Source organism: Vanacampus margaritifer, chromosome 8 (assembly GCF_051991255.1).
Source record: "Vanacampus margaritifer isolate UIUO_Vmar chromosome 8, RoL_Vmar_1.0, whole genome shotgun sequence".
NCBI lineage: Eukaryota > Metazoa > Chordata > Actinopteri > Syngnathiformes > Syngnathidae > Vanacampus > Vanacampus margaritifer.
The window spans coordinates 25,204,664-25,221,876 of NC_135439.1; the positions used below are offsets into that span (position 1 = coordinate 25,204,664).

The 17,213-nt window shown below is 39.7% G+C and overlaps 1 protein-coding gene across 4 annotated transcripts in view; it reads right to left on the reverse strand.

Moving 5' to 3' along the window:
* plxnb1b (plexin b1b) overlaps window positions 1-17,213 on the reverse strand; it is a 181,681-nt gene that overhangs the window by 43,860 nt on the left and 120,608 nt on the right. For 2 of the 4 annotated variants that reach the window (XM_077572833.1, XM_077572832.1), the window contains 4 exons: window positions 14,451-14,579; window positions 14,063-14,163; window positions 11,494-11,626; window positions 6,773-6,929 (listed from right to left, as the gene is read on the reverse strand). In XM_077572833.1, coding sequence (XP_077428959.1) covers window positions 6,773-6,929; window positions 11,494-11,626; window positions 14,063-14,163; window positions 14,451-14,579 — 520 coding nt within the window. Of the gene's footprint in view, window positions 1-6,772; window positions 6,930-11,493; window positions 11,627-14,062; window positions 14,164-14,450; window positions 14,580-15,659; window positions 15,827-16,145; window positions 16,376-17,213 lie in introns of those variants that run through there. The other 2 variants (XM_077572836.1, XM_077572835.1) reach the window with 2 other exon arrangements.

Below are 17,213 nucleotides of genomic sequence, written 5' to 3' on the forward strand. Positions count from 1 at the left end.
AACAAAAAAACTTGGTGAACGTCTTTGGCGCTCCGTAGGTTTTTACTAAACGTCATTTAACGTTTTTGGCAGTAAAAGAGTTAAATATACCTCAGTTAACTACTGAATATAAAGATATGTTAGATGCGCCACTCACTATAAACGAGTTGTACAGTGCTCTAGATAGTATGCCTAATGGCAAAACACCTGGACCGGATGGTTATCCGGCTATATTTTTTCAGCACTTCTGGTTAATGCTTGCTCCACTATTCTTAAGAGTAGTAACAGAAATCAAAACTACTGGTTACATACGCCCACACATGAATACAGCAGCAATTAAACTTTTATTAAAGCCAGAAAAAGACCCCACCCTTCCATCAAGTTACCGTCCGATTTCACTAATTAACACTGATATTTAAATGATCACTAAGGCTTTCACATCTAGACTAGAAACAGTTATCTCAACAATCATTCATAGCGACCAAACAGGCTTTATTAAAGATCGTCACTCTACTAATAATATTAGGAGGCTCTTTAACCTGATTAACATGTCACAGCGGCATGATAAAAAGGCAGTTATTATATCATTGGATGCAGAAAAAGCTTTCGACAAAGTTAACTGGTCCTTCCTCTTTGCTGTTTTAAATAAATTTGGCTTTGGGAAATCATTTATCCACTGGGTGTCAGTATTATATGATTCTCCTAAAACTACAATTACTACTAATGGGATTATATCTCAGAGTTTTACTCTACAGAGAGGCACAAGACAGGGATGCCCACTGTCCCCTTTATTATTTGCAATATTTATTGAGCCACTTGCATTAGCCAGGAAAGAAGGATTCAAGGAATTCACTCTGGTGTAACAGAACATAAAATTAATCTATATGCCGATGATATTTTACTTTATTTAGAAAAGCCTGCTATTTCGTTAGGGGAAGTATTTAACTTAATAACTAAATTCTCACAGTTATCAGACTATTCTATTAACTGGACAAAATCAACACTTCTACCTATTTCAGAAAATTCATGGAAACCTGCAAGCCAGGACCCACACTACTCATTTCCTGTAGGTAATTTAAAATACTTAGGCATAAAAATCTCACCTAAATTAACTGATTTAATTCATTTAAACTTTTCTCCACTTCTGGATAACATTTATAGTGACTTGGAGCGCTGGAATAATCTTCCTATTTCTCTAATAGGACGAATAGCCACCATTAAAATGAAAGTTTTACCCAAAATAAACTATTTTTTCTCAATGATTCCATTTAAACCTACGGCTAACTGGTTCCAGTTGTTGGACTCAGCCATTACAAAATTTTACTGGAATAAAAAAAAAGCAAAGATTAGTCTATCTACTCTTCAGAAAAGTAAATCCAAAGGTGGTCTAGAGGCACCAAACTTTATGTACTACTATATAGCTAACCAGCTACAATATATCATTCTATGGGCACAACCCAACAGAGATACTAACTGTTGGCTGGAACTAGAACAGAAGGATTGTAATAACCTCAGACTTCTAGATTTACTCTTTATTACAACATTGATTAAGCGACATAATTGTTTTAAAAACCCAATGATTTCCGCCACCCTGACTGCCTGGTGGAAGGCACTAGAAATTACAAAAGCCCAAGTGGAGCCCTGTGGGCTCTCTCCCCTATGGCATAACCCCGACTTTCAACTTAACAAGCAATCGTTTTATTTAGGTGAGTGGGAGCAGAAAGGAATTACACATCTCCACCATCTCTTCTCAGATAATATGTTTATATCATATACATCCTTGCTCCAAAAATATAAAACGGAATTTTTTTACATTATCTACAAGTTAAAAATATGATAAAGAAACAAATTCCAACACTTCGGGGTACGCTCCAAACGCCTGTTTTAGCTAAAGATATTACCAAGCTTTCTCCGACAACAACAAAAAAACTTTCAAAAATATATAAGTTACTTTCATATACTGATAAAATGTCTTTACCCATCTCAAAATGGGAGACAGACTTGTCTGTAGCTCCGGAATCTGACTTTTGGATTCAAGTTTGTGAAAACGCATTTAAAATGACAAAACACACAAATTTACAACTTATCCAATATAAAATTATTCATAGAACATACATTACTCAATATATGATGAAGAAAATGGGACTCTCAGACTCCGACATCTGTCTCCAGTGTTTACAAAACACTACAGACACTTGTTTTCATGCTTTATAGTTATGTACTCCGGTTATGTATTTCTGGACTAAAATCTCTCCGCTATCTTGGACTGTAGGATACCTTTATCTCCAAACTTGTGTTTGCTAGGCGACCTAACAACAACTGACTTACCACATAAACAATTTCAATCTACACTTGTAGCCCTTACTATCGCAAAAAAAACAATCCTTGTTAACTGGAAAAATAAACAAACTCTGAATATCGACCAATGGTCTAACCTCCTCAAAAATCACATTTTAATGGAAAAAATATCTGCCTCAAATAAAAACCAAATATTAAAATTTATAGAAGCATGGTCTACGTATATAGAATATTTTAAACTAATTCTGGTTCCTTAATTCTGCCTGTTAGCGAGAGCCACCACATCGTGATAACTTACATTGATGTTTCTGTATTTGGCAATTTGTAACTAATGGTTGTGTTTTTATAGTCAGGAACCCAGTTGCTGCCAACAGGATCGAGCAGATTCACCTCCAATAGGCACTAAGGATTAATATTCAGATTCACTGCATGCCAGGGGGTTAATTCTATAGGTGCTGGGTTATGGGAGGGTGTCTGGGGTTTTGGGGGTTTGGGGGCCTGGGGGCGGCTGGGGCTGGGTTGGGGTAGATGGCGGGGGTGGATGGGGGGCGGGGGGTTGTGGGGGAGCGGGGGCTGTGGGCCGGTGGGGTTCCTGGCGGTCCTGCAGTGCCCCGTCCTGCTGCGTTGGGTTGGGGGCGCGGGCCGCGTTGGGTTGGGGGGCGCTCCTGCTCCTGGGTTTGCTGGGTTTTCCGGGGCCCGGGGGTCGGCCTTTGGCGCTGCCGCGGCCTGGGGGGCCCTGGGGCGTTGCGCTTGCTCTGTCCTGGTGGGGGTCGACGGTTCCCCTCTTTGGTGGGGGTTTTCGTGCACGCCGGGTCCACCACACCAGCATCTATCGAAACTCAGACACAATCTTCCTCAAGTCATCGAATCGGTGGAGGCTGGTGTCTGTGGATCTCACTCCGCTTCGTCTGTCCTTCCTTCCTTTCCTCAGTCTCTCCTTTGGTCTCTTGAGGTCTCCCTGATTTGTTGAAATTTAGATGTCTCTGGGGTTGGTGAAGGACTCTGGTTGGTGGCCTGGTGAGTGGTGTCTGGTCGGTGCTGGATTTCACTTTCCTTTCTTTTCTTTGGTCCTTTCTCGGGTTTCCTGACGGCCTCACGACTGGCTGGAAGTGTTCGGTTTAGAGAAATGGTATGGGATTTTTATTTTATAGGTTTTAGGTGAACTAATGAATGCACGCACGCACATACACATACTCACCCACATACAAAAAAAAAAAAAAAAAATACAAAAAAATATATATATATTAAAAAAATAAATAAAAAAAAGGAGAGCAATGATGATGACAAGTCAAATCGGTAAAATTACCGAATGATCAATACTGAGCTCTCCAGAAAAAAAAAAGAAAAAGAAAGAAAAAAAAATCTCAGAGAATGGATACTTCAACTCCTTGCTGGTCTACTACTCTCTGAAACTTTTATATGTTATAGAGAATATGTGAAAGATTACATTTCATGATTTTTGGGGGGTTAAAGTCACATGAAGGTCAACTAAAACAAAAGGTCAAAAGGTTACTAAAATGTGCCAAACTTTTAAATGATTGCAGATTTGGAATCCTTGTTGAATTCTCTTCCTAGAAATACCTGTTTTGTAAAAATTGACCCAGTAGTTCCTGAAATAAGGCTTCAAAGGAAGGTGGCCACACCACTTTTTGACAAAAATATTAATATTCGGCGGGCTGAAGCTCCCAAATCCCTGTTCCGATTAACCTAAAATTTTAGGTTTAGTGTTGTGAAATCACTATCAACAAGTGCAACAAGTTTAATTAAAATCAAAACCTGCTTTGTTATACCCACTGGGTGATTTGGCATGAATGACCCATACCGTGAAGAAAAAAAAGGCCTGGTATCGGTACTCGCGCATTCCTAATTCAAATTCAAACATTTGTTGACAAATGGTATGTTCTAATTTATAAAGTGGTTCACTTCAGTTGTAATAAAATTAATAACACCACAGTAACTATCTGTAATACATTTTAATCATGGACATATGGCTCATTATATTTTTATTTTAATATTATATATTCATACAGTAAGAAAAATAAAACGTTGATTCAAGATGCAGTGACAATTTGTAATCTGCAGTTATAATTTGTAATCAAACCAAATTGTTCTGAATTGTCATCAATAATTGTGAAAGATTCCCAACCCCAATACAGATCCTTTTCAACTGAGGAAAACCACTACAACGTTCTAAAATACACTTTGTGCGACAATAGCTCATGCCTTTATACCCTCTCCTGCTAGTACTTCATAGTAGTAATTATTTTACTTAGTAATATAAGAATTATAACATAGAAAATATTTCGGGAGTGCAGTAAAGTGTGTGTGTAAGATTCACAAAACCGGAAGACAATGGGTCAGTGCTTTGCAACTGGTTTGTAATCTGTAATGTATCATAGATATTATGCCTTCATTTTTAAATGATTGCCAGCAACGTGGACCAACACACAGCGTGCTACACCATGCCAATCTTTCAGAACCACAGCTCATATGAAAGCATAGCACAGTTAATAAAAAATACATAGAATTTTGAAGCCACGCTTTCCAAATACAAATTATACCCGGTGGTCAAAAATATCATAAACAGGACAGATTTGGCTTAGTCTGGATTCATTGAAACATTTTGACTGGATTATATATAATATTTGTATTGTATGAGTGGGCATACAAACACATACAGACACGTCTACAAAACGTGATTAATCTCATTACAGGAAAACAGAAAAAATATGAATGGTTTAAAGTAGTGGTGTCAAAGTTCGGTCCTCAAGGGCCTGAGTCCTGCATGTTTTAGAGGTTTCCCATGTTCAACACAGCTGATTCATACTTAAGCTCATCAGCAAGCTCTGCAGGAGCCTGATAATTACCCTGATCATTGAATCAGGTGCGTTGGAGTAGAGAAACCTCAAAAACATGCAGGACTCAGGCCCTCGAGGACCGGATCTTGACACATGTGCTTTAAAGTAAACCAATACTTAACTCTTTGACTGCCAAAAACGTTAAACAACGTTTAGTGAAATCCTACGGAGGAGCGCCAAAGACGTTAAAAGACGTTCACCAAGTTTTTTTTGGGGGGGAAACGAGTGGAGGAAAGCCTTGGCCAGCTGTGCTGAAAGTATCAAGCAGATCTAGTTAGCATAATGACTATTTTTGGCCCCTAGATGACAGCGATGACTCTCTTTGGACAAGATCGAGTAGGCGTCAATAGTAGAAGACGTGAGGCGGAGCTAGAGTGTTGAGGGGACAATGGCTGAGAAAGCGAAAATGGCGACCGATGGCAAGCAGCTCACGCTTGATCGTTTTTTTCAAAGAAGAGAAGCATCAACCAGCACATTGATGACGACGATGATGATGATGGTGACTCCGTGGTTGACGCCGAAGTTGGAAGCGTTGACGCGGCGGCTATGATCACGTCATAAAGCCTCACCAGCTAGCGATGCTAACGCCGGAAAACGCAGAGCACAACTGAGCACTTCTGCTCAGGCGGACGTTCAATCGGACAACGAGTCCAATGCATATTCATCGGAGGAGTGGATACAGTCTGATCAGGGAGAAGACACTGGTTCTGGACTACGATGCCACCATGAATGGAGTGGATACGATGGATCAGAACATCTCTTACCACCCGGTATAGGAACAGAAGGACATGAGGAAGCCAGACGTAACACCACCGTAACGTCACTGTATCATGATCCTGAGAGTAGACTTGATGGCAACATGGCCAAACACACACTGCAGTATATACTTGGTATTCCCCGGAAAAAAAAGCTAGCAAGAAAGTGTAGCGTCTGCACGTGAAGGAGCAATCGCAGTGAAACAAATCTGTTGTGCAAATCCTGCTGCGTCCCCTTGCATGCAGGGGAGTGTTACAAAAAGAAAAACTGTATTTGAAACATCCACACAATTGTAAATAGTACCACGGTTGCACACATTTGTAAATAGTTTGCCAAATTGTTTTGTCAAATTGTTACACTTTTGATTGTAAATAAACGTATTTTGCTATCATAAAACACTTTTTCATTGTTGGTGGTAGTGTTTTACAGAAGTAAAGCACTGTTTAGGTGTTTGTGGCATCATTCATGGAAGAAAAGGTGACAAATTCACTAGAGTGCATGAAATAATATCGTTTCACAAAAAGCTTGATTTCTGCGTATTTTGTTTCAAAACAGAGCATTTGGGTGAAACTAACCATTTTCTATTGTTGATTACTGAAAAACAGAATAAGGTAGAAACAAACTTTTTTTTCTGATGAATGATGAGAGTCCTATCTTTCATTTGGTAGTATGTGTGTTTCCATAGTCCAACACAAAATTTTCTGTGGACCTTGAAAGATCAGTCAAAATGCTTAAATCGGCTGGCACCCACGGCATCCCTTTTCTGAAAACGTCTGACAGTCAAAGAGTTAAACACAAGACTAATCTGTCTTAATAAAAAAAAAAAACAATTCTAACAGAAAGGCTTGAGTTTGATTTTACACGTACAAAAACTCACTCACCCTGTCCAGGAGGTACAATCGGCACTTGGCTGGTGTGTGGAGAGTGACAGGTGACCCCACTTCTAGTGACTGTGGCAGGGCTGTGGAGCCCTTGGAAGAAACAGGAATAGGTCTCACTCTTTTCTAACACTGGAAGCCCTGGCACTGACAAATAGACCTATGGAGAGACCCAAATATTTATTACTTTGAAATCTCACATGACATCAGCCATTTATGTTTAAATGTAAACCAGCAAAAATGTCTTCTTGTGCTGATTCAAAAACACAATTGATTAAATTGCCTGCTCACTTACTGAGCTGCCTTGTTTTCCATTGTCAAATTGATAATGCTTGCAAACTACGGGTGGGACGATACGGGTAACTCACAATTTAATATTGTGACGATATGTGGCCCACGATAACATTAATATCACGATACACGATATCTATGATATTCGATATATTGTCAGAATTTTTTTCACCGATATATTACGATATTCAGTATGTGAGGGACAGTGAAAAGTTGCTGACTGTTCTTCTTTGCAATTAGTGTCTAGACACCAGTTCTTTGCCACTGCTTCTGCCTACTTTACCACCATTTAGGGGATTAGCGCCCCCACAAACAAGACAGGAGATATTAAGTACTGATGGTGGCAGCAAAGGATCACAAAAGTCACAGTTCGGATTGGATCACAGATTTGAGTCACAGATCAAATAATTTTTTGGATCAGAAAACAAAACAAGATGAATTTATTTATTTTATATAACATTTTGGCCCACTAAATAATAATAATCATCATCATTATCATTACCTCAAAATGTCTAATTTGGTCGTTTAGGATTTAGGAACACAACTTTAAGTGCAATAAGTGTAATATAAAATTATTATTTTATACCTGGTCCATGTATAAAATAACAAGGTATTAATGGCTTAAAGTTGTTTTTCCTGAAATCTAAACGTCAATATATATATATATATATATATATATATATATATATATAAAATTAAATAAAATCAATCAAGATAAAGTTCTATTATCTTTTTTTTAAACAATGAAAAAGACAACCATATTTTCACGACTATAAGGCACACTTTAAAGTCTTAAATTTTCTCAAAAATCGACGGTGTGCTTAATAGTGAGGTGCGCCTTGTGTGTGGACCAAGGTCCAAAATCTGACTGGCTGTGTGAGAGGACTTCTCGCACACATTGCTTATATACAAGAAAGGCGGACCTGACTGGGGACAGACATGAGAGCACGGAAGAGTCAACTTGGTGGCGAGTTGGGCTCCAGGTGGCACAGTGGTGGTACAGTCACTTGCCTACGATGCAGGTTGGCGTGGGTTTGCTTCCCCACCTGGGAGACCATGTTTGTATGTGTGCGTGTTTGTGTGAATGAGTGAACAAAAAAACAAACAAAAACAACAAAAAACTTCTCCAGCCACTCCTCTCCCTCTTCCCCTGCCCCACTCCCATGTGTTTGCTCTGCCAATTGTGATTTGTTGTGTTCAAACTTATGCCATGGCGTTAAAGCATGCATGATCAGTGGGCATGTGTCCTCTTTTTTTCTTTTTTGCTTGTTTCAGAGCTTAACGAGCCACTTACAAGTTAATTGTTTGATTGACAGCTCCCTCCAAAAGTGAACGGTCTGCTTGCGCTCAGGCTAGGGATTGAGGGAGATAGAACATACAAAATGCAAAGGGGCGTCCGGGCTAAACTACTACATACAAAAGTGTATCGCAGTATCGTTTCCTTTTTTCCTTTCTTTTTAAGGATGTTTTATTGAACAACGTGCACTTACAGCAAAATACATCGCAAAAGTCACTTTGAATTAGTGCAAGTCTACACAGTGTAGCTAAACAGATCACACCACATACTTAAGACACCAGATTGTTTTTTCCCACGCATCACCTTTCCTTCCTTATTTCTGTGACTCAAATGCGCACATCTCTCAGCTGCTGTGAACAATAAAGTTCAGCAAATGATCGCAGAGCCTGCTATCATTCCGGGAGGCTAGCGAACACAGCTTTACCAAGACTGTGAGGCAGCATTGTGCAAGTTATGCCACAATTTGTCAATGGATCGTGAATGCTTGTGTGAACGCAAAAGCCGGCATCATTTCCGAGGACACGACGAGACTGACTGACAATGAGACGGCGTGTTTGATGGAGAACTTGCCCAGTTGTTTGTTTCTGATACAGAAGATCATGAGGACTATGACTGATTTGTGGATTAGGATGGATCAAAAGCAATGTGAGTACATTGTTATATATTTCAAGTCCAACTTATTTCACAGTTTACATTACTTCAACCGAACTCAGTTTTGTTCCGTTAGCTGCCTTTTTAAAAACATGCGCTAGCACTAGCATATGTTTTAGCATAGTAGCATGCTACCATATGTTTTGAGCTAGAGTATGTTTAACCGTGCGTGCGCCCAATAGTGCGGTGCACCTTATATGTGTGTTAAACACAGAAATAGCACCAGTAACTGTGACTGCGTCTTATAATATGGTGCGCCTTATGGTCGTGAAAATACGGTATCTTTCTTTAAAGGATCTTTGTGCAGTTTGTCACTTTTTTTTTTTTTACTCGCGACTGCCACCTCTGGCCTAAAGTGCAACTGCAGCATGTGTGTCAGGCTTATTCATGGTGCACGTGCGAGTACGTGCACGATCTTAAGTGCACGACACATGTCCGCTACTCCGCGGGGTCGTGCATGACATAATTTCAATAAAAACTTTGATATGTAAGCCAACGCGTCAAAAAGGGAAGTCAAGCTGGCAGTCACATCTTCAAAGTAAAAGCCCACCAAGGCAATTCAGTGTTTCTCACAGATTTGAAATTTACTTGGGTGGGTAGACTCGGGTGGGTGGACTCCGGGGGCGGGGTGTTCTCAGTCCTGCTACGTCTCATCTAACCTCAAGATCCACAAGTGAGTGACGGCGAACGAATGTTAAATGTGGTATATCTAGTCGCGACACATTTTTATTATTATTTTTAAATATATTTTTATTCAATTTTCTTGAAATCTACTTAGGTGGTGGCCAGTTTACTTGGGTGGCCCGCCCAAGTATTAACATGGTGTGGGAAACCCTGCAATTGCATTGGCATCAATGTATTGTTTGGTAAAGCTTTGTTTTTTAAGTTAGCCTTAGCATAGAAGGTGTGTTATGTTGAGTATGTTTAAAGCTTCATTGACAAGTCTGAATGACGGGGTAAATCCTTTATGTGCTTCGCGCTGGTGTGCCGTCATAAAATATTAATACTGCTGTTAGTGTATCAATATATTTATTGCAACAGAGAGCACAACAATATATTGCAAAATCAATTCCATGGTAATGAACCCAAACACACCTTTCGCTAAAGAGACTGAGGGTAAAAGTGATGGACTGGCCAAGGATGTCTCCAGACCTAAACCGGATTGAACATTTCTGGGCCATCCACAAACGGAAGGTGGAGGAGAATAAAGTCTGGAATATCCACCAGCTCCAACATGTTGCCATGGAAGAGAGGAAGAGGATTCCAGGTAAACTGGCCGTCGCCCAGGAAGTTTTCAAGAAAATTTTACGTATATTAAAATTATAAGGCGCACTTAAATTTGTCTTATGTGTGCACGAGTTCCAGAGACGTTTTCCTTCCAGCCAAGCTTCGGGGCAAATGTTGCTGAGCCAACGCACGTTTCTGATTGTTGGTCTGGTTCACACTTGTTCTTGGTTGGCTGTTGGCCTGTGTATGTATTCGAATGTGGAGATGGAATGAGAAAGTGAATAAAAAGAGATCAAATGACTGCAGTGTGACGACCTGTCTGCTGTAGTCCATTTTGTTTACCTCGTTTGGACCCCACCAATTTGGCGATGTGTAGCGACCGGGCGCTATCCGCGGAGACGAATCGAACCCCGGCGGAACTCTGTAAATAGCATGCTTACAAGGCACAATTTAAACTGCAATCTATCAGTTACGCGGTTGTACATGGAAATAGAGCAGCCGCGAGATAATTCCACATCAATAAATCCATGGTTCGGAAGGTGAGGAAGCAAGAAAACGTTGAGTCTTGCCATAATTCTGGGAGGATCCAACCACTGGAGAAGCATTGGAGTGATCCACCAAAATAAAATGTGAGGCCGCACCGCGGTAAGTGAATGGATTGTGAACGCCTGTTAAAGTGCACGGCAACAAATAACGTGAGTACCGTGAGTTAAATAGTTGAATTATAAAGTACAACTGAACTCACTATTTTACTCCAGTTGCCATTTAAAACACATGGTAGAATGCTTGCCTACCGTATTTTAGCATACATGCTACGATTTGTATTTATCATGCATGCGCTAAGTATGGTACGGTGTGCTTGTTTCGGAGCTGCAGTTACCTACAGTTAGCCACCAGTAGCTCTGCATGTGTATCAGTCTGTGTGCGTGCGTGCGCGTGGTGAGGACGTGCGTGAATGGTAAAACACAAGGCAGTGCTGTCGGTGCAAGATATGAAGTGTAAAATGACAATAATTTTTTTGCGCCAGTGAGGGAAGGTTTTATGTCATATAAATGCAACATTGGATTATTGATTATTGAATTGTGTGGTACAGCCTTTTATTTGATGTATATTTTACATTTTGTATTGTACTGCAATGTTGTAGAAGAGCCCAAACGCTGTCAAATAAAGAAATAAATGTATGTTGAGGCTTTAAAATCTAAATAAATTCAAAGGCTTTTTGTTTTGTTTAAAAAAAAATGTTTTAATGCACACTTACTGTCCTACTTTCCCCCCTGCTGATGTTCAAAGGGTTGAGTTCTTGGACAGCCAGACACTGCTGTTCTATGTCAAAGCTCCAAAGCCACTGGCCAGGGTGGTTCCCGCGACGACACTCTGACTGCAAGACGCATCTGCATAGAAAAGGCCAGGGCTGTTTTTAATTGGTTGGCAACACTGTCAAGTATGTGTTCTTAGAGGACAAGTTTTGTCCTTTTTTCTTCTTTTTGTTCTCATGGTACTCATTATCTTGTGTCTCAAATTATTTCTAACACTAAAAGACAAAGAAGCAAGGAGAGACAGTGGGGTTGCAGGAGAAGGAGAATGAGAAGATAGAGTGAAAATAGACTGGAAATTAATAGTATTTGTGATGATTTACAATGACTACTGATGTAAATCTTTGCTCTTGAATACAGTCAGCAGATGTATTGATGTTTTCATTAATGAATTAACTTTTTTTTTCCTTTTTTAAGCCCTCTTCGCGTGCATCTCAGTTGTGGGCACAAAGTCTTTCATGTTGTTTTTTTCTTGGCGCAAATACTGTATGTCCTGCTGCAGCCAGGGTTAGTTGTTATTACATAGCCTGGTAAGCCACACCCACTTTCTTCAAAAAGAAAGTGGGTCTGGACAGGCGGCCATAAGCGATTCGGCTTCGTCCGAAAACAGGCCCAATTAAATGTGTCTATTTGCGTGACGTCTTCGTGAGCAACGTCACTCTTCAGTCATCAAGTTTTTCCCGCAACGACATTCAACAACGACGTCATTCCTTACTGTCTCTCTTCGGCTAGTAACCATGTTGGATTTTTACTCCATCTCCGCAAAAAAATGAATAAAATACTTCAATGAGTTGCTTTTCTGATGTCACGTCTGGTCTTCGCTCATTGGTTCAGTCCACTGTCTGTTAGCTAAGGTTTGCCCCGGCTAAGAAATGTGACTGATAGGGCGGTTGACCTAGACTCACTCTCCAGCAAAGCCGCGAGTGAGTCTGGATTTCCAGGCTAGTTATTACAGGGCCGCGGAACTTAACTAATAGCTCACGGATGCACATCCGGCATAAGGTAAGAAGCAAAATATTGTAAAACACTTTGATGGATATCAGAGAGAAGAGAAAACATAAACTGAGTGTAGGTTCTGTCCGCAACAACACTCGTGTGGAACCACACTCCCAACCCTTAGTTCTGTGGGTAAATTATATCAAGCAGCATTTTATAACCGGCGGTAATATTTGGCTAGGCTAAAATTCTGGTTTGCGATTTCCTTGACAACGCTTTGGTAAATGTAATGTGCTACTGGGGCTTAAAACAGCCTGCTATCAAAAGTCTGCTGTTATTTACCGAAACACGAGTCTTAGTAAATAATGACTTCAATGGAGCGCATGGTTTTAAAAACACGTAATTAAGCACATAAGTACGTTTAAAATCGTAACAATGTGTAAATAGAGTTTATTTTTCGACCCTAGATGTATCTATTGGCTATCTATTTTCTGAGTAATATATATTTTTTGTTTTAATCCTCTTGAAAAAATAACAAAATAAATTTTTGGACAAATATAGCTCAGTGGTAGAGTGGTAGTCTCCCAACTAGGCATGGGCCGATAACCGGTTTGACGATTTACCGTGATTTTAAAAAGTCAAGATTTCAATAACCGCTAATACTGTCTGCCATCGGTAATGAGCTCTTCTTGCCGAGTTGGGTAAACGAGCCTATTTGAAGTTAATTGCCTTCAATTAACTTTTTTCTCCTTCTACAATTAGTGCACGTGCAGTCGGGCATGAAGGAGGAGAAGGGAAGAAGGGAGAGGAGTGGGGGGTGGGGATAAGTGGAGATGCTTATTGTCCTTAAAAAAAAAATAAAAAAAAATAAATATACAAGTGTAGTTGCAAGTGTGTTGTGTTTGACAATGTAGCATCGGTTGAAATAATGAAGCTTTACTGGTGGTCTTAAGTTTCCTTTAAATTCTCCTTTTCCTTGTCTCATACACAAACCTCTTACAACCGTAAGAGCTGGAAAATAAAACAAACATGACACTGTCAATCAGACATGTTCACGTTACCTCAACACAGATATAGTGCCATTTTCAACCAGACTAAGTATCTTAAAATGTTGGATTTGTCATGAGGAAATCTATTTTTAACTCTTCTAACGGCTTGTTCTCTCTACATACAGACTGCATACAATATGCAATCACTGCATACAATCAAAAAGGAAAACCAGCTGAAACATTCAAATGGCTCAACTGAAAAGCAAACGGGAATGTGATGCCCCATAAACTGCAACCTTAAAGAGATTGAATTATGTCTTTCAAAAACAGAAGCGCTCTTGGTCTGCCAAAGAGAAACGATCCTCAAAGTCCCAAAAAGAATAACTTAATGAAAGTTGTGGCTGATACCAAATTAAGCACATTGTACATATCATACTCGTGATTACAGCTACTCTGGCCATCATGTGTAAAATACATTTTAGTGGTGGTTCATGTGTCATGGTGATGTCCTTTGTATTTTACTCATTTGTCAAGGAACAGTGTACTTGGTCAATGACCTATTTTATGAACGTCATATAACTGCTCTCACCTTCCCTCTAGGACACACCAGCCACAGTAGGGATCATGGGCCTGCAGGCAGGAGTGACAGTCGTGGTGCTGTTTGCATTCAGCTACTGGCCTCTTTTGCAGCTGGAACCAGAACAACACTTCTAAGTTCAGCTAGGCAAAGCATCCACAATAAGCTACCGTGAAACACAACAAATGACCCGCTTTGACCCAGAACAAACAAATGGGGGGGGGGGGGGGGTGATTAGGATAGGACAACAATGTGTTACTAGAGAACATGGGGGGGTATTTGGAATTAAAACTAAAGCATCCCTTCTAAAGGTGAAATTTCCTCTTTAAATTTTTCCTGCAAAAAAGGCGATGGAGTTCAGAAAAAAGGCACAGGATATTGCAACAACTTGTGTGTTTACCATGTTATGAGTCATGATGAACAGATGCTGCTCTTCTTCATCCAGGACAAGGTCTGAACTGATGGGTGTGTTCTGTTGAATGGAGCTTATGGCGTATTCCTCCACCTCACCATTTGGCCCTAAGAACACCTGAGGAATGCAAATCCACATAGACAAATGGTATAGTGTTAAAGCTAGGATGTGTGACTATATTAACTACCTAAATACACAATACAGTTATTACATTCCATATAGCTACAGCTAACAACCATTTAGAATGTATTTGAAGAACTAAGAAACAACTGGTGTACTAAGTTACAGTGTCAAGCCTGAAGACCAAGGAAACAAACAGAAGTTGACGACACACCTTATGAGTGCTGCATAGGAAGAACTTAGAACAACTGTTAGCACTGCAACTAACTCCAGAGGTCAGGAGTAAACGAGGTCACTAACTAACTAACTAACACGCACGCATACTTGCCTCTGTGTATTATGAGGACATTTTTTTCCAAACCTATTTAATTGTGTATTACGGGGACACCCCTTTCCGCAAATGCCAGAGAGCTGAGACTTGCACCCCAAAAAATTTTGGGGTCGTCCAGGGAAATTTCACTTCAAAACTTGAAAAAACTCAACGCACAAAAAAAAGAAAAACCTGAAAAAAAACGTAATTATGAGGACATAGATAATTACCTAAATAAGCCACACCCATGGCAAAAATGGTAATTATGAGGACCAACTCACATTACAAGGACAAAGTTTACACAACACACAGCAACCATGTCACTGAAGTGACTTGAAAGTCTGGCATTCTGACAAACTAAAATGACATTTATGTGTAATGACTTACCTGATATGAGGACAAATTGTTGTGCACAGCAATACTGTGAAATGCAAAGTCATAACTGGTCCTTGAGCACCATGTTACAAATTACAATTTTAGGACCGACTGAAACTGGTATTTTAATAAAACAATGCTTCTTATGTGAACAGGTTATCAAGGTAAAGTACAGCTTTGTAATGGATAAGCTAGACATGAAACCAGATGCAAAAGAGTCAGTAAACATTGAACATTTTATTCTTTAAAACATGACTGCCTCATCTTAAACTTAGGTAGCTCTTAAAAGTGATAACATAGAACGAAGCGGCCGCTTACTTGCCACTTTTCTTTTTGATTGAAGTGCCTCGATTGCGTACAAAGTCTCTTATATTTTGAACAGTGCGATTTACCAGGATAGGGTGCTCTGCAGTCTTGCACAGATCACATTGGATTTTTGTGGCAAACTTCCCATCCTTAATAAGGTCTTTGAAATGCTTCATCACAGCAGAAACCTCAGCTGGAGACCAAGGATGCTTTTTCTTTCTCCGAAGATCGTCAATTTCATTTGTGAGAAGTTCTATGAAAAATAAATAATTTGTTAGAAACACAAAATGTACTGTACATCAACAGTAAAGACCATTTTCAGTTTTTACCAAAACATGCCATCTCAACTCACAATAGTCACCGTTAACAATGATTCACGACTGACTAAGCCAGGGCACATTTTAAGTCTGAAAAATCTCATGGTACACCCCAAGATGTGAATACACATATCAATCACAGTGGAACCTCGGAGTTCGAATGTTTTGGAGCTTGTACAAATCGAGTAGAGTAAAAATGCCTCCGAGTTTCACCTCATTGTCGGAGTCCAAACACCCAAGCAAAGCTGAATGTACCTTGAAAGGGTAGCCGAGAGAAGCAGAGTGATGCCGAATGCTCACATCACGGTAGTCGAGACGAGGCGCTGCTCATAACAAGTCAGAGCGTGAGATGCTCCGTTCATTCGTAAGTGCATTTTGATTTTTCCATGGTAATTTTCTATGCCATGGGCCCAAAAAAAGACAATAGTGCCAGGGGCAGCAAGGAAAAACAAACTACACTGGATTTAAGAAAGGAGATTATCGCACCTACCGTGACTACTTCCGTAAATACTGGCGCAAAGACCCCTCCGTAGCTGTTCAATAATGTGCCTGACGTTAAACAGTGCACGCAAGGACCCCTTAGTAGTCCAACAATATGCCCAATGTAAAATACACAAACTCCGCACTGAACTAAAGCATGCATTAACATAGCAATCATGAAAAAAAAAAAAAAAAAGGGAGAACAATGATGATGACATTTCAAATGATCAATACTGAGATCTCCCAGAAAAAAAAACAAAAAAAAACAAAAAAAAACATAGCAATCATCAGGAATTTAAAATTGGGTCTGTACATTTGAGAGTGCATTTTTTTATTCACCGATGCAATCACACCACAACAAAAAAGGTCAGTTTTTTTTTGTTTTTACTGTACAGGGTGTACACGTTAAATTAAATTACAAATAAATTAAAATAGAAATGTTCTGTTTAGGGAGCTTGGGAACTGATTAATTGCATTTACATTATTTCCCATGGAATTTTTTTTCCAGAAGTTGAACAAATCAAGTTTAAGTTAAAATTTATTTATGCCCCTGTAGGGCAATTAATGTTACAGCAAACAGTGAACAACATTTAAGAAACAAAACAAAGACTTTGAACAGTTCACAGGAACAAATTATGTTCAAACTCTGAGGTACCACTGTATGTATTTTTTGTCATCCAAGGAAGAGTCTTCATTTGTTCTATCACTATACATTCCTGGCATAGATGGTGTAACAAACATTCATTATTTATTCTAAATAATTTTCTGACCACCCATCCATATTCTCTCGAGGGTCGCAAGCATGCTTGAGCCCATCCCATCTGTCAATGGGCGGGAGGTGTG